The sequence below is a fragment of the Hoplias malabaricus genome, chromosome 14 (genome assembly GCF_029633855.1).
Source record: "Hoplias malabaricus isolate fHopMal1 chromosome 14, fHopMal1.hap1, whole genome shotgun sequence".
NCBI classification, from domain to species: Eukaryota; Metazoa; Chordata; class Actinopteri; order Characiformes; family Erythrinidae; genus Hoplias; species Hoplias malabaricus.
Genome location: NC_089813.1, coordinates 24,173,699 through 24,195,851, shown reverse-complemented (window position 1 = coordinate 24,195,851; position 22,153 = coordinate 24,173,699). Strand labels below are relative to the sequence as shown.

Genomic DNA, 22,153 nt, shown 5'->3' with positions numbered 1-22,153 from the left:
AAACTCTTTTCTTTCTGGAGTTTTGTAGTTTTGTTGCAGTTTTTAATGCTGTTAGAATATGGAGACATTTCCACCTTAAGTTATCCAGCAAAAATAAGTCAGTATTACCCACCTATGGAGCAGGAATAGAGCAATATCCTCATCTCTGTTTGCGCTTTTCAACATTTGGAATTCTCTGAGATGCCATGAGCAGAAAGAGAGTGAATGAGCCTAGCATATCAGACTGAGACTGTGTTTTTTTTTTTTTACTCATTTACAGACACTGGGACATTGTAAACACATTAGACTCCAGCAGACAAACAGATTGGCGAGCTAGCAAATGATGAGGAATCATCTTCTGAACATAATCATCATTAACATCGACTTTAAAGACCCAGAACAGAAACATAAACCTTCTTTGTCTGTAAAATACAGAATACACTAGTGGTTAAACCAACTTTTCAATGTGCTTAATCAACCTCAGTCAAAGTCAAGTAATGAAATCTTTGCTATTCATTTAGTTAACCACTATGGTTTTAAGATAACAAGAAACCCCAAACAATTATTTAAATTTTCCAATAGGGCAGGCATTAAAATTATGCCAGAAGCATTTTTTGTCAGTGTTTTCATAATGATTCCAAGCTTTTAGATGTTTGTTTGGGCCTACAGCAGTCATGGAATATTAAATGTTCACCAACAAAAGGTGGATTACATAGAAATATTTTGGCAATGGTTATTCCTAAATCAGTGTCACAAAAATTTATTAATGCCATGATTAACTGATGGGTGTGTTCTTGGCATGCTCTCAGGTCATGTTGCATACAGGAAGCCAACTTAGCCTGGCCCCATCTAGCTTCTTGCTGCTCTGTTGTTTTTTTGCAAAAACAAAACTAATGCACATCCCGATTCTAGGAACTGACCTCTTGCATTGGCGTTGCTTTCCTGCCATATCTCAACGAAGCAAGGTGCATCTCAAGGTGAATGATGAGGCTTCTGCTAAGGTCAGGTAAGAGACCAGATTTATTATTACTAAACCAAGTTAGGTCAATATATATGGCAATGTAACCAATGCAATAAAGCTAAAGGATCACCATTATATCCATTTGTTTCAGCTTTATTTTGATTTTAGGCCTAACATATTTGACTGGATCTCACAAATGTTCCAAGAGGAAAAAAAAACTCTCTCCACATCTGCTTACATGCTCTGACATGGCAACCACACGTTCCAACAACAATCAGCAGCATCATATATTGGGCATGCCTGCTGACACAAAAAACATAATTGTTCTAAATTGGAGCTCCTGAAATATTATAGGTTTAGGCAGCTGAACAAACATTTTTTCCATGATGCTGGAAGGTAAGGACATATTACTCAAAACCTTTACAGATCAATTCAGTATAAGGCATCCATTTTACTCATGTTTTTCATTACAAAATTCACATTAAAAAAAAATTTTGTGATATCAAAGAGTATTTCTTCCATTCACACTCACCACCAAGACATATTTAATGATGTACTCTTGTGATTGTGCTGGGTGAGGCCCGTGCTTTACATGTGGGGCAAGTGATAGGCAGTCTCTGAGAGTTGGGGGGATGTTCATGCTGCAGACATGATCGACACAGCAGATGACCGCAAAGCAAAGAGTAAGCAGCTGGACTTGTGGGGTAAACAGTCAAGGAACAAGAGCATAACCCACATCTGCTTTCTCCTAAAGAAGAAACAAAGTCACAAACAGAAGCCAATTAGTTTCCAAAAAAATATTAGGTTTCATATTTAGAATATGCTAGTCTTTGCTATTTTTGGTCCAAATAAATGAAAACTAGTAAAAAACAAGTTCATGAGAACGTTCAATGCTTTACATTGGACATCTGATCCAGCAAACACTTTTGAGTTACCCATAAAAATTCTCATAATGATAAAGAACAGATAACTCCCAACATTAAAATAAAACTACATAATGTAGCTTTTGGTATAATGAAAAATACATATTAATATTAAACAACTTTTTAAGGTATCTCACTCTCTGACACCTACCTGATGTGGTCTGTGGTTCTGGTTTGCTTTGTGAGGTATATGTTGGTAAACCATGCAAAGCAGATCTGAGTGCTTGGTCTAAACTGTCAGAGAGACGTTGCTCATGAGAGGACTGGCTGGAGTCTGCTTTTAAAAACAAACAGGAAATATATTAGATCTGTGAAATAAGGAAGCTGGTAGAAGATAATATAAGTTAGATTAAGAATTGTGAGTCCATGTGCAGTAGCAACCTGTGGGAAGGATGAGGCTTGCATCTGTTTTGGGCATTTTGTTCAGAAGAGATGAGTAAGTAGATGTTGAACATGTACCCGTGTCTGACTGAAATTTCCTTTTGGTTCCATGCTGCAGGTTCTCTCTTCTTATACTGCAAGTTTCAGCTACAGGACCCTGTGTGAACCTTTGCCTCTCTACACAATTTCTGGGGTGGACATTTGAATCAGTTATTCTGCTTTGATTGTCTCTATTAATAATGTCTTTCTGTAGTTTTTCTACAGAAACAGTTGAATGAATCTCTGTCTCATTAAGTCTAGTGTGTTGCTGAATGCTAACCAGTTCTGCTGAGCAAGGAGTTCTTTCAGTATTTGAGAGAGTTGTAAGTTTGGAAGGCTGAGGTTTGTTCGGTAGACCTTTTCTGCTCCCAACTCTTGTGCATCCAGTCCGCAAAATCAGACTGTCGATGCGGCTTTTAAGAAGTGGGTTAGGAATCGGTTTGGAGTCTTTTGTAAAAGAAACACCAGTAAAGGGGTCATTTGGCAAGCGTCCCCAAGTAGCTTCCTGTTTCTGGTACTCCTCTAAGGTGCTATTGTCGACTACCATTCCGCTGGGCAAAATCATCGGCAGAACCATGAGCTCTTGGGTCAACGGGTCCAGGAACTCCTGTGGAATAGGGGTCTCTGAGGATACAGGGTTTGGCCTAGGAGGTTTGGATGAGGTAGAAACCATTGAGACCAATGGAAAGGTTTGATTCTTTTTTTCCAAGTTATCTAATAGTGCTTTCTGAAACGTTTCCAACTCTGTAGGACTGCAAGAGCGAGCAGGAATTCCCCAAACAGCTACAGATTTGATTCCCAGTGCAGAAGCGGCACCACCAAAGGGCACAGTGATACGAAGCTGAGCAACTGAATTAAGTGACTGCATGCCTCTACTCCAGAGCTCAAGCTTCTTTGCATGGGCAGGAGGATCAGGTGGGGGATAAAGAAAGGGAGCTCGAAGTTTAAAATTAGGATGTTTTAAACACGCAAGTACATCATCTTTCAAATCACAGCGTCCCACAAGCTTGAACTGGCCATTTTCTTGGGCCTGTTCTGAGGTTTTAGAGACACCATCCGAACAGGTAAGGATCTCAAGCCTCCTGGTGACACTGCCCTGGTCCATGCCACATGGCCAAAGCTCAATGTCCACACGACACAGTTCGACTCTCACTTTGAAGTGCAAGGTAACATGTAGCGGAGGACGCAGGAAGTACTCCAGTTTGAAACCTCTTCGACGAGTTACTGGATCATCAGATAGAAGATTGGAAACATCATAGCCATCTGCACATAACTGTGAGGAAAGCAAAAGAAGTACATTTGAAGCTTGAAAACCACTTTCACCCAGACAATATCAAATACGTACATCACACAACTCAGACATAAGGAAAAGAACATTACAAGGTCAGGAAAAGCATATAGCCCACACATTGTACCTATTCCTTACTCTCACAAAAGGAATAAAACTATAAGATGACCTCTGCTTATCTTTAGAATTTGGACAAAGAAAAAAAAAAAACACTGTAGAGTCTTAATAAAATAAACTGATGGGATATTTATTAGATGTGTCACGTTATAAATAAAGTCGTTGGACACCCCTTATCCCCTTATCATAACTGAGTTCAAGGATTAAATTATATTTAAAACTATTAACAGTTATTTTCTAACAATTGTTTATGAGACTGAAAGCTACATGTGCAGTCTATAACAAAACTGAAATAGAATGTAAAAAATGTGGCTGGTGAATTTACCTTGTTGCAGTGAACAGTGGTTTGAAAATGTGGCAGGCAAAGATTGACAACCATAGTAACGTCAGACTGAAATTTAAGGATAGCATTAAATGTTCATTAATTAGCATAAAACATGACTTTTTCATTGATATTTCACAACACAAATATGCTAAATATTTTTCATTAAGTGTAATGTAATTATTAAGTGTAATGTATAAATGTTGCTAACAGATAAATTATTCTCACACAGAAAAGCATCCCGATATCTTAAATGTGATGTATTTTTTTCAAGAAACTACAAATACTTTGGCATGTTGAAATGCAGCAAAAAATCCAAACGTGACCAAAAATGTATTGCTGGACACCCATCAGCCACAACATTAAAACCACTGACAAATTAAATGTATAACTTTATCCCATTACAAATGCCTAGGGTGGGATATATTAGGCAGTCGATGTGTAGGAAGCAGGAAAATCGGGCTGGTTGACTTGGACCACAGGAGCTAGCCTCAAGTCCCCAAGCTCAAGAGTGATCCATGGGGGCCCATGGGTCTGTTTTTCTTCTTTGTACAATGTTTTGTAGATACTAACAGCATACAAGGAACACCTCACACCATCATAATTTTACCCGTGTCAAAATCGTTTATAACCTTCCTGCTTTCATCACATCACTTTCAAAAACTGACTGTTCATGTCATTGTAATCAAATAATCAATATCATTCACTTAACCTGTCAGTGGTTTTATGTTAGTAGCTTTTGTTAAAGGTGCACTTAACAATTTCAGTGGTGGGACTGTTATCGATTTTCCACCAATGAGGAACCAGGATGATTCCCATGCGCAAACCTAATTTAGAACAATTTAGCCCGTTTCAACCAACAAAAATTTGTTCGCGCACCAGAAACATTTATTCCCCGCTGGAACCAAAGAAGAGCTGGTTCTTCAGCACACTTACAGTGTCTTAACCCTTTATAAATATGTAATGTTACAAAACACGAACAGGCTCCGTTTGTGTGCGTTTCTGTTTAGTGCCACATTCACACACCTCACTCTAATCTGAATCCATTGTAAACAAAGAATAAACAATGACCCTGTCATGACTCCATCCGTTTATCTCTGGCACTGAATTCAGCCACAGCAACACACAATGCCCCCTGAGGTTCATAATAATGTCTTTTATGCAATTCCCCAAAAAAAGAATGTATACAATTTGTAATGAAGCCTTTCATGCAGCATGTTACCGTTTTAAATGCCTTGAGAAAGATTTTTTAAAGATCAACCAGTATTCAGTTAAATCAATGCAGCTGATGTCAAAATGTACAAGAAGAAGAAAGGTGACTTCTTATTTTGCATCGCATCTTAAATGTGCAGCAACCGATCACTGGACCATTTAAGGTGGAACAGTAAATTCGAACAAGCAACAACCCTCGTCAACCAAACAAACACAATTTCACGTTAACGTTAGCAAATAAATGCCACCTGTGATTTTGACTCAGTAGTTAAACATTTCTTCACGACATTTACTTAGGAATATTTTCAGCTTTACTAAAGCTCTCCGTGAGCTGTAATTTCTCACTTTACTGTGAAAGGGTATATATGAAAAACAGAAATACAAACCTTCAGAGAAAACTCCCATGCCTTTTCTTCTACTACGGAATTGTGGATTTCAGTGCTAATGCTGCCACCTTGAGCTGGGTAGACCGTATTACACCATGATACTTGATACTTTACGAACACGGAATCTACACATACGAAAAAGGGGGAAATAAATAAAGCCCAAACATTAATCATTTTAATTGTCTTAAGCAATCATTCGGTCAGTAAAACTGCAGAATTTAAATAATTAATTCCCAAGGTATTCTGTATCAACATTGGCTAGTTATTTGCTTCAGGATTCTTTTAGGGGAAACATCAGGAGACTGGGAACTCATTTATCATTAAACATTTAATCTCTACGCAGACGTTAGGTCATCATGAAGATTTTCCAAAAATACATTTCTAAACATATTTCTAAAGATAGGTGTTAATGCTGTGTGAATGTTTTCCACCGCTGGAACTGGTGAGCTGCTTGCCAAGTCTGTGGATACTTTACTGTAAGGATGAAAATTACAGAAATGGTTTGGAGTACAGATAAAACTGCAGAAATACTTGGACGTACAGGAGAATATTGCAGAAAGAATGTGGTGTACAATAAAATACTGCAGAAAGGCTTCAGAGCAATCTAGACTATTTCAGAAGGGCTTTAACTAAAATGCAGGAGGGGATTTCAATATGACTGGAAAGTCTTACTACCAATTTTGGCGCTGCTAACAACCAAACGTAGTCTCACGTTACAGCAGAGAAAGGCACAGCTAATCACACTTGCCGTACGTGTTACAGGGAGGTAGGACTCGAGTAGAGTGCGTGATTTAACCCTTTCTGCACCTCTAAATTAATGAGACATTGGCAATATGTTTTTTTTTTTGTTGTTTGTTTGTTTTTGTTTTGGAGCGGATCAAATTATTGGTGTGGACAATTCAATAATCGGTGGGGACACGTCACCTACGTCCATGCTAATTCTACGCCCTTGCCCTTACAACTTTTCCTTGTTTGTGTATGTACGTAAATGAACCAAATTCCAAATTGAATTAAATGGGTCTTACAGAAACCTAAGATTTATGGACGTGTTCTCACTTGGTGGATTTCAGCAATGTTTTGCTAAAAAAATCTTTTTATCCCATTTTAAAAAGTAGAAACTTATTAAAGCTATTTTTCAAAGAAACTTGTAAGTCACTTAAAGTCAAGTTCGCTAATGAAATGAATCCATTATAACAACATCAATGGCAATCCTAGGCTTTGGTGCACAGCATACAGCAGGCTACATTGTCTGTAGCTATGAATAAAATGGTTTGGAAATTAACTACACAACAAACTGCCAACTTCTTTGCCAGTCATTATTTTAACTTTAATTTAACATTAGAGCACAGATTACTTGGGGAAATGCACTGTAGAGGTGCTATTGCGATTGCTGGTGATGTAGAGTGAAAAGTTCAGATGGAACTGTGCCAGTGGGGCTAGGTACAGCCTAGGTCACCAGGGAGACCAGTATGGGAGGCCGTCTAGGGCAAATACTATGGGAGGCCGTCTAGGGCAAATACTCTGAAACACTTGCGCACACTACATTGAAACACTTGCGCACACTACATTGAAACACTTGCGCACACTACACTGAAACACTTGCACATGACACACTGAAACACTTGCGCACACTACATTGAAACACTTGCGCACACTACATTGAAACACTTGCGCACACTACACTGAAACACTTGCACATGACACACTGAAACACTTGCGCATACTACATTGAAACACTTGCGCACACTACACTGAAACACTTGCGCATACTACATTGAAACACTTGCGCACACTACACTGAAACACTTGCGCATACTACACTGAGACAATTGCACACTACACACTAAATCACTTGCGCACGCTACACGGAAACACTTGCACACTACACACTGAAACACTTGCACACTTGTCGATCAATTCCAAAAATGGAAGCAATTCTTTGCAAATTAAATCCTATATTTAGGCAGTGGATAATCTGGTCTGCTGTTAAATCATACCGTGGGTGACCGGACGTGCCACTGGAAGTTGTTGGAGGAATTATGAGAATATTGTTGCCTTGATGTCTTTGGCCCGGAGATTGTTGTAAAATGAGAATTAGACACTGATATAAAGACTCCAAAAGAGTCGTGCATTCTCTCACCACAGGCCCTTCTCTGCGCCCAACTACACGTATGATGGACTGAATGGTTCTTGTGTGGTGCTCCAGTTCAGTGTAGTGTCTGTGTAGCGGGTCATCTTGTATGGATTCCACACAACGCAGGACATCACGCAAAAAATTACGGATATCCTCACTGTTACCAGAAATACGCAATGGCTGATCAAATATGAAAAGACTAATAAAAAATAATAAGAACAAATGTTTGTTCATCTCTGTTTAATATATATACGAGTGTATGTGAAGTGTAGTGCAAATGTTTCAGTGTGTAGTGCGCAAGTGTTTCAGTGTAGTGTGCGCAAGTGTTTCATTGTAGTGTGCGCAAGTGTTTCAGTGTAGTTTGCGCAAGTGTTTCAATGTAGTGCGCGCAAGTGTTTCAATGTAGTGCGCGCAAGTGTTTCAGTGTAGTGTGTGCAAGTGTTTCAGTGTAGTGTGCGCAAGTGTTTCAATGTAGTGCGCGCAAGTGTTTCAGTGTAGTGTGCGCAAGTGTTTCAGTGTAGTGTGCGCAAGTGTTTCAATGTAGTGCGCGCAAGTGTTTCAGTGTAGTGTGCGCAAGTGTTTCAGTGTAGTGTGCGCAAGTGTTTCAATTTAGTGCGCAAGTGTTTCAATGTAGTGAGCAAATGTTTCAGTGTAGTGTGCGCAAGTGTTTCAATGTAGTGTGCGCAAGTGTTTCAGTGTAGTGTGCGCAAGTGTTTCAGTGTAGTGAGCGCAAGTGTTTCAATGTAGTGTGCGCAAGTGTTTCAGTGTATTTGCCCTAGACGGCCTCCCATAGACCAGTGTGGATTTACAGTTGTTGATACTTAAGGGTTAGGTAGGACTGTAAAGCTGGCTTGGAGTGGGATGGATCTGGGACACCAGACTTCACTGTTGAGCCTTCTGGAGGTGTTGTGGGCTTAATTCAGCAAAACACCGACAAGGTGAGGTGCCTGCCTGATGACCCCTGTGAAGAGCTAGTGATACAGTGGCTGGTTTGGGTACTCATGGGCTAGGCTCAATGAGTAACCATAGTGGTTAAGGATAGCTGGTTGCTGATCGGATCATAAACGGCCACGGCAACCTTAGTGTTGAGGTGTAGCATTCAACAGGAATTTTGGTGGCTGCAGGTAGGAAGAGAGTGTAGTGGGCCCTATGCGAAGCTCTAATGGATTGGCATAGGATATTTTACATCTTATCTTGTGTAGGATTATAATTACATTAATTAAATTATACATTTTTATTCTGAATAATTTAAAAGCACATAGAATAGCACATGTGGTATATCAGATGGTGTAGATTCATAGGTCCCCATCAGTGTCAAGAGCAAATCTACACCCTTGTGTAAGGGTAAGGAAAATACAAGTGATTTCTAAAGGCAGTGATTTCAAAATTTACACACACAACCATTCTTTTTATTCAACCCTATAACTCATTTTAAAAACGTTGGGATGGACCAGTTTAGGGTGAGTAAAGCACTAAAATAATTAAATAATTATGGGATAATCAGCAGGTGATTGTACTTGAATTTGGTATAAATGCAGCCTCTAGGAAATGCCTATTCGTTTAGCACAAATGAGCCAAGGTTCGCCATCTTGTAACTAAATGCATGAGAACATTTTTGAAATGTTTAAAAACATTGTTTCTCAAAGAGTTATAGGAGGAGATTTTGATCATTTGTCACCTATTCTGCATGTACTGTCAACTGGGCTATCGCATGGTGGAAACATGTATTGTGGGCAGACAAATCAGTACAATCTTTTTTTTTTGTGCAAGAAACACTTGCAAAAGATTTCTGGATCAAAAAAGTAATAGTATCATTCCGACTGTTACCAACAAGTCCCCAGGTCACCGTCTGTTATCATGATTGTGTCAAAGGTAACTTATGTGATAGCATCATTAATTTAAGGAACAACCACAATCTGCACAATGCATTAAATAAGCATGGCTGTGGAAGAAGTGGGCTTGGGCATTGAACTGACCTGTAGGTAGTCCCATCGTGTCCCCAGTACAAAATGTGTGGTACAGTTTGAAAGGCCACATTCAACAATGAAGACCCTATAGTGTCACACACTTAAAGACATGGTTGCAGGAGGAATTTACACAATATGTGTCTTTATTTCAGATTTTTGCTTGGGTATGCTTTTCATCGAGCCATTACACTAACATAAATATAAACAAATAATAAAAATGAGTATAAAAACATAGTTAGCATTTGAGCTCTAAAACAATACCATAATTACAACATCAAAAGGAACATGGATTTGGATATGGTTGTTGCATTGTGTCATAAGAGATCAAATGATATGCCTATATGTACCATGTTTAATAACAGAAAGCAATGTCATTTGCTTCATTGGTTCACAATAATTAGAACAATGTATTAATAATAATTATCTTCTTTTCAAAATATTCACACTGAGTATCTCGTTATATTAACATGTTTACATAAATAGTGATCAACACCCAAATCCATAGCCTGTCTTCCAATAACACAGCAGAACAACACACTAGTACATAGCAGCAAGTCTATCTTTGTCCTTTCATAGTGAGAGCAATGCCCTGCATCTGGACTTTTTCTCTTTTGGCTCCCTTCTTACCATGTTCACTCCCCTAATCCTGGTCTACAGAAGAAAATCAAGTTATAGAATACATTAAAGCAATTTTAGATCGGATTTTCCATGTCTCTACAGTTCCCAAATAATAATAATAATAATAATTAAAACAAACAAACAAACAAACAAAATTATTTTTTCAAGTACTTCTGCTTACGAGTGGGATTCCTCCAACTCTTTGATGACCCCTTGTGATCAATTTTTAGTCACTGCAAGTCTCTGTGCAGTGATGGAGAACCATGTTCCCCAGTATCCCTGAAACGTCATTGAAACATGCCTGTGCCTTTCCCAAAACTGGAACGCTCTAAGTTGATTGCAAATACTTTAAAACTATCTTCTGTTTTACATGTACGGTACTGTGCAAAATTCAGAGACCATCCATATTTAATTTTCAGTCAAAATGGCCATTAAGGAGAGATTAGATAAATACACTTGTCAAAGTAAGGGAAAGTCAAAATAAAATAAGTGAGAAAAAATAATTTTTCCAAAATAACTTTAAAATTTGTCATAATCAGATATACAGTACTTAAAGCTTTCAACTTTTAGATGGCATATGCATACATAAACACTTCCCTGTCCCTGCCCACTATATTTTGATAGCTTGCATCTAAATGGCACTGACAATAAATGAGAGAAAATAAAGTTTTTCAAAATTTGACATTTTACATTTCAATACAGTGTTTCAAATTAAAATTTCTGTTGTGTACTGGACTCCCTGGTACATCCTTTCTTTTTATTTGATGCATAAAAAACGTTTGACTTGAAGGGTGGTCTCTGACTTTTTCCCCAGTACTATAATTCCTCTAAGCCCCTCAGAAACTATTTTCCCAAAGCTCCTTCTGTTTCATCGATGACCTCATTCCCTTGAGTTAGATAGTTAGAGGATGTCAGTGTATGTGTGTGTGCATTTGTGTGTATGTAGGACATAAGACTTTGACTCTGTGTTTAAATGAGTCCTTCATCTTTCCAGCACATTGATTTATAACTGCATGTTCTTTTGTTCCCTAAACATGTCTTCTTAGTGGGGCCCCTTTATGAATATTTGGGACTTTATGTGACACTTATTTAAACAAACAGTTTTCAGCAATGCATGTTGAATGAATGTCGATTGTCTCTGTATCAAGCTGATAGGCAGAAGTGATGCTAAATCTCAGTGGACTCGATTCTCTCCAGGCGAGTGGGCCCAGGCCAAGAGGGAGTCAGTTGATTAAGCGAAGGTGACTTGGAGTCATCCGCTGCTGGAGTCAGGGTAACGGTGACCGGAATGGAGATGGGCAGGCTGGCCGGAGGTGGCGAACTGGGAGTGGTGGTCAGTTTGGCTCCCAGCTGACCTACCCTTTCTTCTAAAGCCTGATTCCTCTGCAGGGTCTCAACGTAGCTTAGCTGCAGCTGAGCCTGGTACTTCAGCACACGCTCCTTCTCGTCCTGCCAGGTGTGGCGCTCCTGGGCAAATGTGAGGGCCTGGCGCTCACGCTGCTGCCTCTCTAGACGAAGCTCGTTCTGTAGGCGCTCCAGCTGCTGCCTCAGCTCACCAGCCTCCTGCCGCTGTGCCTTGGCTTCATCGCTCTGCAGACTCAAGAGGGTGTCCACCACAGGGCTTAGAGGCGATAACGATGTTAGACCTTCCGGAGTGCGAGGTGAGTGCAAGCCACCCCAGGGGAGGCTGCTGCTGCCACTTAAGCTGCTGCCCAGGCTGCCCACTGAGTGGTCACTGGTGTAGCTCAGCTCACCCAGAGCTCGCTTCAGTCCCAGAACCTCAGCTTCAAACACCACCAGCTTGTCGCGTAGTATTGACACCTGTCAGTCATAGCACAATGGACAGTCCATTTAGCTCAGAGAAATAAGATATATTAACAAATACAGTTTCCTGTAAAGTGGATTGGTCGTCGTGGGCCAGTTGAATGGCCCCCAAGGTCTCCCGATCTGACCTCCTTCGACTTTTATTTTTGGGGTATGAAGGCAATTGTCTATGCTGTGAAGATACGAGATGTGCAGCACCTGAAACTACGGATACTTGAAAAGTTTCCCCCTCGCATATACTAATGTGCCACAAACAGGAGATTATTATCACCAACCGTTCCCATTTTATTAAGGTGTATCCATAAAAATGGCCCACCTTGTAGATTTTCTTTTCTATATGGAACACTGCCAGTAAAACTACACTTCTTTAGCTAGACCATAACATGTGTGCATTCATATTTCACAGAATGTTTTGATACTCCTCAGCTGCATCACTGGTATATCTGTAGAAACCTATGTTCAGTGTGAGTATGTGTAAATGTGAGTGTAAAAATATTGCAGGAACTGTAGTAAATAAATATAATAAGAAATAATCAAAAGGAGCAAAATAAATAGTAATAATACATATAATCTGCAGTCCAGTACCAGAGTAGATGTATTTATATTTTACATGTATTCTGCCATGTGCAGTGGCGCAGCAGGTAGGTGTCGCAGTCACACAGATCCAGGGACCTGGATGTTGAGGGTTCGAGTCCCATGACTGACTGTGAGGAGTTTGGTGTGTTCTCCTCATGTCCGCGTGGGTTTCCTCCGGGTGCTCCGGTTTCCTCCCACAATCTAAAAACACACGTTGGTAGGTGGATTGGCGACTCAAAAGTGTCCGTAGGTGTGAATGTGTGAGTGTGTGTGTCACCCTGTGAAGGACTGGTGCCCTCTTCAGGGTGTATTCCTGCCTTGCCCCCAGTGATTCAGAGTAGGCTCCGGACCCACGGCGAACCTGTACCCATTTAACCCATTTAAAGGCATATTACACTTTTATAATAAAGATTTTTTTTTATTTTACTACTACTAATGCTACCACCACTCAAAAATAAAAACAATCATTTAGTTCATTTAACTGATCATTTTTGTTTAGTCAGTAGGGAAACACATCACAGCATGAACACAGCCGTTGGCACAGAAGATTCTGAATTCCATTTTGGGAGAGTATGCTTTATGTAAATGATATGTAAATGAGGCATTTGTAGGCTAGGTGCTTGAGCTCATGCACTGAAGCTGAATCATCTGTGCTCAAATATCTGCTTGTTTCCATGTCTAAAGAATGAGTCATGAATCACACTGTGAATAGTTCATTCCCCATTCAGCAGATGCCAATCTGCATTTGTGTTTACACAACTTTTATGTAAAAAGGCTAATGTGTCCTGAATGTTTTGGTGGCAAGATGTTAGCCTTTAAATGAATAAAGTACTTTTCACATGGCATGTATAACAGTACATAACTGATGTACACTGTTGGTGTCAAACAGATAACACTTTTAATTAAGGATTTCAGCTGCTTTATGGTACTTTTGCTGAGACAGGTGATTGCTTGTGCACACAGAGCTCCATAAAAAACCCTCTGAGCATAAGGCTGTGAAGCAGTGGAACAGTGCCTGACCTCAGTAATCCTCTTGTGGCTGCTTGTTATCAAATCCATCTCAGTAAAATCTTCTTAAAAGTGTATAGGTAATTAGTGCATCAAAGTGTAGAAACTAAACCCTTTTAAAGACCCCTGATTTCAGAAGGAGCAGTTTTATATATGTCTGCATGTATATGTATATACCTCTGCTAGTGTCTTTTTAAGCTCTCCCTCACACCTCTCCAGCTCACGGCTCTTGTTGTTGTAGGAGTCTTTTAGTCCAAGCATGGCCTCCTCCCTCTCCTTCAGCTGGGCACTGAGCTCTTTGATTTGACCCCTCAAGGCCACCATCTCTCCTGCTCGCTGGGTCACCTCATTCTGACTGTCCCTCAGCTGCTGCTTCAGCAGCGAGATTTCTCCCACCTTCTGACAAACCTGCCCAACACAAAACAACAAACATCACAGTCTGACGTTTGAGGCAGATGCTGTGACCTAATATGACCACGTACAAGTCTGTATACATAATTATTTCTTGCCCAGGCCAATATTAAACCTAAATGTGTCTTATGAGATATATTCCTGAATTATGGCACATAAATATGGTTAATGACAATATAATTTCCAGGTTTACTTCAAGGAAACTACACCTTCATGAATTTACCAGCTGCTGACAACTACTGAACAAACAAAACCACGTACTCAGCAAGGATCCTGCAAAATTTCCATATAACTCTGAAGCATAATATCCCATACACACCATTACACTAAGTAAAGGTAGATTTACTGTTTCAAATTTTTTGGTAAATAAAATACTATAAAATGAAGATTTATTATTATTAAACTAATAATCATAATCATTATTACAACCTCTAGCATGTTTCGTGTTAATCAGTTTTCTACACATCACTTTCGTATCTTTCACACAGTACATTTCTAGCACATGTGGTCCATGTCACATTTCATGTTATTTAGTTGCTAAATACCAGCAAAACGCAAACACCAGACATACTACAGGGTAATTTGACGAGTACCAAACATTACAATTGACAAGGCTAAACAAAATACATTTTTAAACATGGCCTCCCACCTCCCACTTGGTTTCCTCCAGGCGAGGCAGGATGTCAGCTTGCTCCTTGCGGTAGTCCAGGCACTTTCTCTCCAGCTCCTCTCGCTGGGCCAGGAGGGCACTGATCTCCTCCTGGAGCCGGCTCTTGTCCTGCTGAAGTCGGGTGATCTGGGCCTGCAAGGCTTGCTGGGAGCGCTGTGCACGCCGGGTCACCTGATGTAGCCGCCCAGCATAGTTCTGTCTCAAATCCTCCATCTCTCTCTCCCACACCCGCTGCTTTTCCTCAAACACCTGCACAATGGCTGCCTCGCTCTGGTCCAGGTTGCGACGCATGTGGAGGACCTTAGAAGCAAGTGCATGGATGATTTACATAACAGTATCCCACTAGCAGATTATGTAATTAAGTAGTGAGGTGATGCAGTAATGGAACGTGTTGTGTGGAAATGGTGAGGAATTATTTAAGTACTCTGAGAATCTAAGCCTACATTTTTCTTCAACTTAAGTACATTTTTAAAATAATAAACAGAATTTCTCATTTCTCTCAGGTTACCTATTCTGAAAACTATTTGGTACATATAGAAATAGGTTTCCAAGACAGGGACTACGCTTAGTCCTGGACTATGTCCTCCTTTCAATTGAAATCACAATTTAAAATAAAATCTTTCAGTGTGCAGTTCTAATGCTTAATGAGAGAATGGAGGTAATTTCTCATCATAGAGTGACATGTAATTTCTGAACAACCACCACCAAGTGGCAAGAATGAAAACAAGTCCCCCTATTAGTTTTGTCACCTTTGTAGCTTTATCAGTTATGTGATTACAGTGCATTTTTAATTAAGCTTTAGTGGTTGGATTGTAACACATTTATTGTAATACCAACCGTCTGAACCATTCATTTTATAGTATTTACCTTTATGACATATAATACATACATACATTATAAAGAACAATGTATTTAAAATCACTAAAAAATATTGCATTCTCCTCAGACATTTTTAAAGAAAGATTATTTACATTTTTAATAAACCCACACTATATTTGACTATACTTGCCTTGTCCTGAATATGCCTTGCCAACAAGACAGACATTAATGTTGTACTGACATATTTAAATACATTTCAAGAGTTTAAAGTAATGTAAATAATGTAATGAAATTGTTATTTGAGAAATTATTATTTGGGAACAAATTTTAGTTCCATAAAGATTCTAACAGATGTGTTTTTTTTAATCATCATGAGAATATCCAATGGTTCATGTTATAAACCAAACCCATTTTTTAAAAACTTTCCTGTGCATTTCCATGTCTCTTGGCCTAGAACTGAACATCCAAGCCAAAACCTTTTATGAACACGAAGGTAAATTTCCAGACACAAACCTCTTGCTCTTTCTCCCAAAGTCGATCTTCCAAGTCCTGTATTATGTCATCTGAGGAGGGGGAGGGGCGAACAGCAGCAGATGTTTCTCTCAGGTGACAGAGTCTTTGATAGGACACAGAGCTCTTTCCAGAGGATGAACGCCCACTGTCAGAAGTGCTCAGACCATTCTGGTAGTTGGGCTTTTCCAGTTTATCCAGCGGGGCAGCTGCAGTTCCCAGTCTGTTAATATGGCTGGTGGAGGCACTAAGTGGACCCAAGACTGCAGGGGGACCGTAGGCTAAACTAGGGCCTGTGTAGGTGGGCAGGGAGGTGAGAGAGTTCCTCCCTGAGTCTGACATCCCACCCTGGCCTCCATTTCCTCCTGCACGCTCTCTCTCTGGACTCTCTTGCTCTGTGAGAGACTGGGGAGCATCTGAGCTTCCAGCACCTCCAGCAGATGGGCCCCCAGCCCCACCTCCACCTCCCGCATGTCCAACCAAGTTCTGCATGGAGTGGAAGCTCTTTGGCACTACGGGTTTGAAGGCAGACGGCCGAACCAATCCGGAATTGTTCTGAGCATAAAATACAAAACAACATATCACATATAAACAGTATATAACAGTAATATAAAAGAACTTACTTTATTTGGTAAAGTTAGTGCCTGATCTAACATTACATACAACCTATGAAAGAGGTCATCTGTTAGCTAAGTGAAAGAACTGTACCTGTGAAAATTCATGAGCCACAGCAGTTATATATATATATATATATATATATATATATATATATATATATATCCACAGCAGTTAGCTAGCTACCTACTAAGCATTGTTGTTTGTAGTTATTTAACAGTGCATGGAATCTATGAAAATGGCATCTACAAGGATCTCGTGCCTGGCCAGCCACGTGATAAAATGACCATTAAGAAAACCTTAATGATATTTTATTAATTATTTTGTCATTGATAAGTTTGGACCTACTAGAGTTACCTCCTTAACTATGCACCATACAGTCATTGTAGACTCATGTTTACAAATTACATAATTTTACTCCGCAGCAAACGCACCTGTTCAATTTTCCCAGACATAGGTAGAATCTTGGGTGGCGTGCGACCATCTGTTTTTGCAGCATTTCCTTCTCTAATTTTCACTGTGGACATGCCTTCACTGTTCCTCTCTCCAGCATGCCCCACCATGTTCCTACAAACATCCATTCCCACACCCCCTGTAGCTCTGTGGCCCTCCCTGCGGCTTGCAGCCCCGCTGGCCTCCAGACGCTCACCAACAGAGGGCACCCTCTCCAGGTTGGATGAAATGGTGGTGGACTCACAGCCGGTGAGCTGAGGCCGGTCCGTGGTGATGCTGCTGCCCCCCCTCTCATCACTGGAGCCTGTGCCCTCAGAGGTGGAGGGAGGCGGGGGCAGACGTTCGGCGCTGAAACTACGCTCTGAGGGGCCCCGGCATGACAGTGGTGGGCCTCGGGGGAGGGTGGTACGGGTGCCCACGCTCTTCATGGCGAACTCCTGCTCACCAGCCACCCCACTGCCAACGCTGCCCATGGTGAGGAGCCCAAGCCTGAGCCTGGCCTCTCACTCAGCTCCACTAGCCTTCGTGTGGGCCATTGGAGCCATGGTGATAGCACCAGCTTTTAGCTTGTGGGCTCTTACACTAGAGAGAGAGAGAGAGAGAGAGAGAGAGAGAGAGAGAGAGAAGTTGAAGTTGGTCACATAGCTTTTTACATAGCTTGTTACATACAGGTAAATACACCAACCACTTTGTATTTATCATCTTCTTGCCTTCCATTAAAGGTCAATTTATGACCACAGAGCAACTACTTGCTGAAAACGTTTGCAAAAACCCTACAAATGCTGCAGTGCCTAAAGTACTCTCACTATTTTAATGTCACCGCTGCATTGAGAATGGATATAATATTGCTCAAAAACATCTGATCAAAAGGTGGCACTGTGGCTAAAAACTGACCAGTCAAAGATAGGATAAAGGGGAGAAGACAAATTGGGCTTCACAGATAGGCCACAGTCCTTCATTGCACACCTATATATTTGAAGTATAAAGCATGTAAACAGATAGATGTACAGACCAGCTATTTAGCAATTTAACAGTTAATCTAAGCCATTTTAAGCCATTCATCAGTGTATGACCTAAGTGTAAGAGCTGTTCTCAACACTTCAGTGACTGTATTAGCACCAAACACACCATCAACATAATATCCTGTTATTGTCACTGTTATGTTAATAACATCTGCTTAAAAGTAGTCTTGTAGTCATCTTCATTCTGTAGCTGTCGGCATTTGGGTCTGGCAAGCCACTGGCAAGTGTCCAGTGTTTGGAAGTACAAGGTAAGTACTTGTAATAGAGTGGATGTTGACTGTACATACATTATTCTAATACCACTAATATGCTTCTGCTGAGGACGTGATAAAGGGGCTGTCGTGTTTTACAAAGTGATGTACACAGCTGGCCAGCAGGGGGCTCCTACACCACAACCAGCCTTGGCATTACCTCATCTCTCTCTCAGTAGAAAACTCTCACACACATTAACCATTGTAAAGCGTAGTGAGCGAATTTCAACACCGTGCTTTGTTCTTTTCTGTGATGTGTGAATATACTACTGCAACTGTCACCCAGATCTGCACAGTAAACCTCAGACTCCTTCCACCTGACCAACAGAGAATAGAATTAGAGATAGAGCACCATATACCCCTCAAATCTCCACTTCCATGATTACTGTGAAGCACTAATATCAGGCTTAACCAGGTTTTATTAAAAAGCTTCTCTCTGGTTTTCTGATTAAAATGCAATGGTCACATTCACAGATCAGCAAAATATTAAAATGATTTCCTTAAGTCCACACTCACTGTTCAATTTAACAGCCCCATTTCCCCATATATGTATAGCATGTAGATCTACAGCTGCAGCGTGTAGTCAATCTTTTGATCTGTATCCTTGGTTAGTCCCCATTCACCCTGATCTTCAGTACTCAAGCCCATGAAAGGGCCATCACAGAGCAGGTATTATTTGGCTAGTAGATCATTCTCAGTGCTGCAGTGACACTGACGTGGTGGTATTGTGTTAGTGTCTGTTGCACTGGTACAGCGTTAAGAATGACACCATATAAAGATTACTTGCTTTTCGGTGGTCCTCTGGAGACTCTGAGCACTGAAAAACAGGATAAAATGGAGCAAATGAGGTATGAAGAGCAACAGACGAACTACGCTCCGTAATTGCAAAGTCGCATATATGGTAAGTGGAGCTGATAAAATGAACAAGGATTGTAAAGACAGGGAGGTTATTTTAATACTATGGCTGATGGCTGTACAAAGTTAAGAACATTCTTAAAATTAAATTACACACAGAATAGTTATTTGCACAGTTCCACAGAAGAACCATATTTGGTTCATTACAGAAATGTTCAATGAATTTTCCTTTGGATAACCTTTTTTGGCAAGTGAGATTTGTAAATGTGAAGAACCTTGCTGAACTTTAAAGAAACTTTCAAGAAATAGCTATTGGTAAACAATTCACATGGACAAAGTTCTTAAATCAGACATGGTTCTTTAGGGAACCAAAATGATTTTTCTGTGATATTAATCAAACAACCCTCTGAGGCCCCTTTTTTGTGAGTGTATAACTATTGAACAACTATTCTTCAGAGTTGCATGATGGAAAACCTTCTTTAAGGAACCTTTTATATTTCTTTAAGGAACTGCTTCTATAAAATACCACAAAATTAGCATGCTAAGTCACTGAAGAATTTATTTTATACGTTTTATTTTTTGGTATGCATGCATATTAATGTGACCAGCTGAGTTTGGACTAAACCAAACCGCAGACACTGCAGCTCTAGTCCAGTTTTTGAACATAGTGTTCTGTAGAGTTGAAGTTGCCCCACTAACTGGCTTCATTTTAAGACTGGCAAGTTTCTAGTGATTCCTTGAGCTTGGAACAACAGGCACTTGTCTGCACAAAGGTTCAGCTACTAACTGTTCATTTTGCAGTTACCTAGCTTAATCATGTCAGCACAGATGTCTTCTAGAAAGATCTTTACTGTCCACTATACTGCACACCATTACATACACAATGACTATCACCGCGCTTCACTCCATACAGAAGACACAGAGCCAATCTCTCTCACTTTCTGGCCATCATAAACACATGCGTTTGTTTCATCATTTCGTGGAAACTTACCCTAATCTTAACCATAAATACAAACGGCATAATCCTTACCCTATCCCTAATCTTAAAACATGTACTCACCTTAAAATTGTTTACACAGTTTACAAAGCGATTATACGCAAAGAGTGAGGAAACACATTTTGGTTTCCACAACGTGACTGAAACCTGGTACACACACACACACACACACACAAATAATGGTGAGCCTCCGTCGGCCCAGCATCGAGAAAGCATCACCAGAGGCGGTTGAAGAGCGAACAAACGCGCTCCTCTTTCCCGCCTGTCAGCGCGTTACATAACGACGACTCTGTCTCTGACATCCACAGCGGGATTTACACTCGGAGCACCGTTCACTATTCACCATCTAATGCCCCCGTCTCTGTCTGAATACCCCCCCCCCCTTTACTTCCACTCGGTCGAGTCGTTCGTAGTAACGTAGGCTTCACGTACACAGAGAAAGGCAGAGAGCGAGAGAGAGAGAGAGGGAGAGAGAGAGAGAGAGAGAGAGAGAGAGAGAGATACATTCACAGCTCTGTCATCGTAGAAAGGAAAAATTCCATACCGCCACCACAGCTAGGTGACGACAGAAACGAAGCCCAGACGTTGAAGCTGAAATTAGCTTCTATTTTTTCGTCAGCTTCTTATTCCAATGGTCCCTTCCGTCTTATACTTTATAGCAATTACCCATTCGAGCGCCCAGCGCTTGAAACTGGCTTCGTGTTCTCGCGTCCCTGGACTGAAATTATCTTCTTGTTCGAATAGTCGAATTGTCCGTTCCACCTTAAATGATGCAGTTACTATGTTGTGGCGCCCAGAGGCTGAAAGGGATTTGTATTCGCCAGCTTCTCATCCAAATAGTCAGTTCGTCCTTAAATGCTGCAGCAGTTACATGTTCGTTTCTCGTGTTTAAACGCTGTGTACTAAATGCGTCGATTCTGTCTGAGGATGAATGAATGAATGGATTAACGTTAATGTCCCTCGTCTATCTCCGCCGTTACTCACTGTTTACAGCAGCGCGGTGAGGCAGGCGCGACGTAGGGCAGAGGGAGAGACGGCAGAGAGGCGCCTCTTCTCCGGATCTCTGTCTCGCTGGTGTAGAAATAGATGTACGAGTCGGCGACGCTGGAGATGAAACGCCGACTCTCTAACCTCCTTAACCCGCTATGAGACGATGGCAGCAGCGGCAGAGGCTGCGTGGATCAGCTGAGACACACACCCACCCCTGCCCCGCCCACTCCGTGTTCCCCACACACGCCCCTCACAACGGCGCCTACCACCGCGCAAGCGCTCTACGTTACCATGGATACTAAGGAGCGCAGTTCACCAGCAGAGACGAGGACGAAACCATAACACGGTTCTGGAAAACAGAAAAATCGAACTTGTACTATGTTTATTTCATAAATATAGCTAGTAATAACTCAAAGTAATATACACCAGACATTTTGCTTTATAAGAGAGTTAAACCGTTTGAATTCAGTGCCTTGTTTTGTAGTCTGTCCTGTGTTTGTACTATGTGCAGTTACCATTTGTTTCTCTTTATCCATCTAAGATAAGATAGCTGATAACATCATTTGTTCCACTGATATACTCTAAGGGGTTATATATTGTAAAGCATTAGTCCTATGTGATACAAGGTATCATAACTATCGCTGTGAGCAGGGTTCGAACCTGCGCGGGGAAACCCCATTGGATTTCGAGTCCAACGCCTTAACCTCTCGGCCATCACAGCTACACGTAATAATCTGCTAATTTAAACAATAAAAAGTAAATCAACCGCACACAGCGTGCAAAAATCCAAATAAAATGTAAAATGTAATAAAATTACTACCCATC

The 22,153-nt window shown here is 40.7% G+C and overlaps 1 protein-coding gene and 1 non-coding gene across 5 annotated transcripts; both read right to left on the bottom strand.

Annotated features, from left to right (window-relative positions):
• Positions 1–989: 989 nt before the first annotated feature.
• On the bottom strand, positions 990–21,474 carry lzts3b (leucine zipper, putative tumor suppressor family member 3b). Of its 4 annotated transcripts, XM_066643839.1 has the most exons (10): positions 21,323–21,474; positions 17,195–17,795; positions 16,149–16,700; positions 14,796–15,116; positions 13,913–14,143; positions 4,014–4,079; positions 2,245–3,556; positions 2,015–2,140; positions 1,473–1,688; positions 990–1,243 (listed from the first exon to the last, which is right to left on the bottom strand). In XM_066643839.1, the coding sequence occupies exons 2-9, from the start codon at positions 17,684–17,686 to the stop codon at positions 1,486–1,488; spliced, it is 3,303 nt and encodes a 1,100-aa protein (XP_066499936.1). In that variant the 5' UTR covers positions 17,687–17,795; positions 21,323–21,474; the 3' UTR covers positions 990–1,243; positions 1,473–1,485. The 4 variants fall into 4 exon arrangements, with proteins under 4 accessions (XP_066499936.1, XP_066499938.1, XP_066499939.1 ...); XM_066643840.1 differs by lacking the exons at positions 990–1,243; positions 1,473–1,688; positions 2,015–2,140; positions 2,245–3,556; positions 4,014–4,079 and adding an exon at positions 9,835–12,148; XM_066643841.1 differs by lacking the exons at positions 13,913–14,143; positions 14,796–15,116; positions 16,149–16,700; positions 17,195–17,795; positions 21,323–21,474 and adding an exon at positions 5,609–5,668 and having other exon boundaries at positions 990–1,688.
• A 493-nt stretch (positions 21,475–21,967) lies between these two features.
• trnas-cga (transfer RNA serine (anticodon CGA)) lies at positions 21,968–22,049 on the bottom strand. Its single transcript has one exon. It is a non-coding gene; the product is annotated as a tRNA-Ser (tRNA).
• Positions 22,050–22,153: the final 104 nt, after the last annotated feature.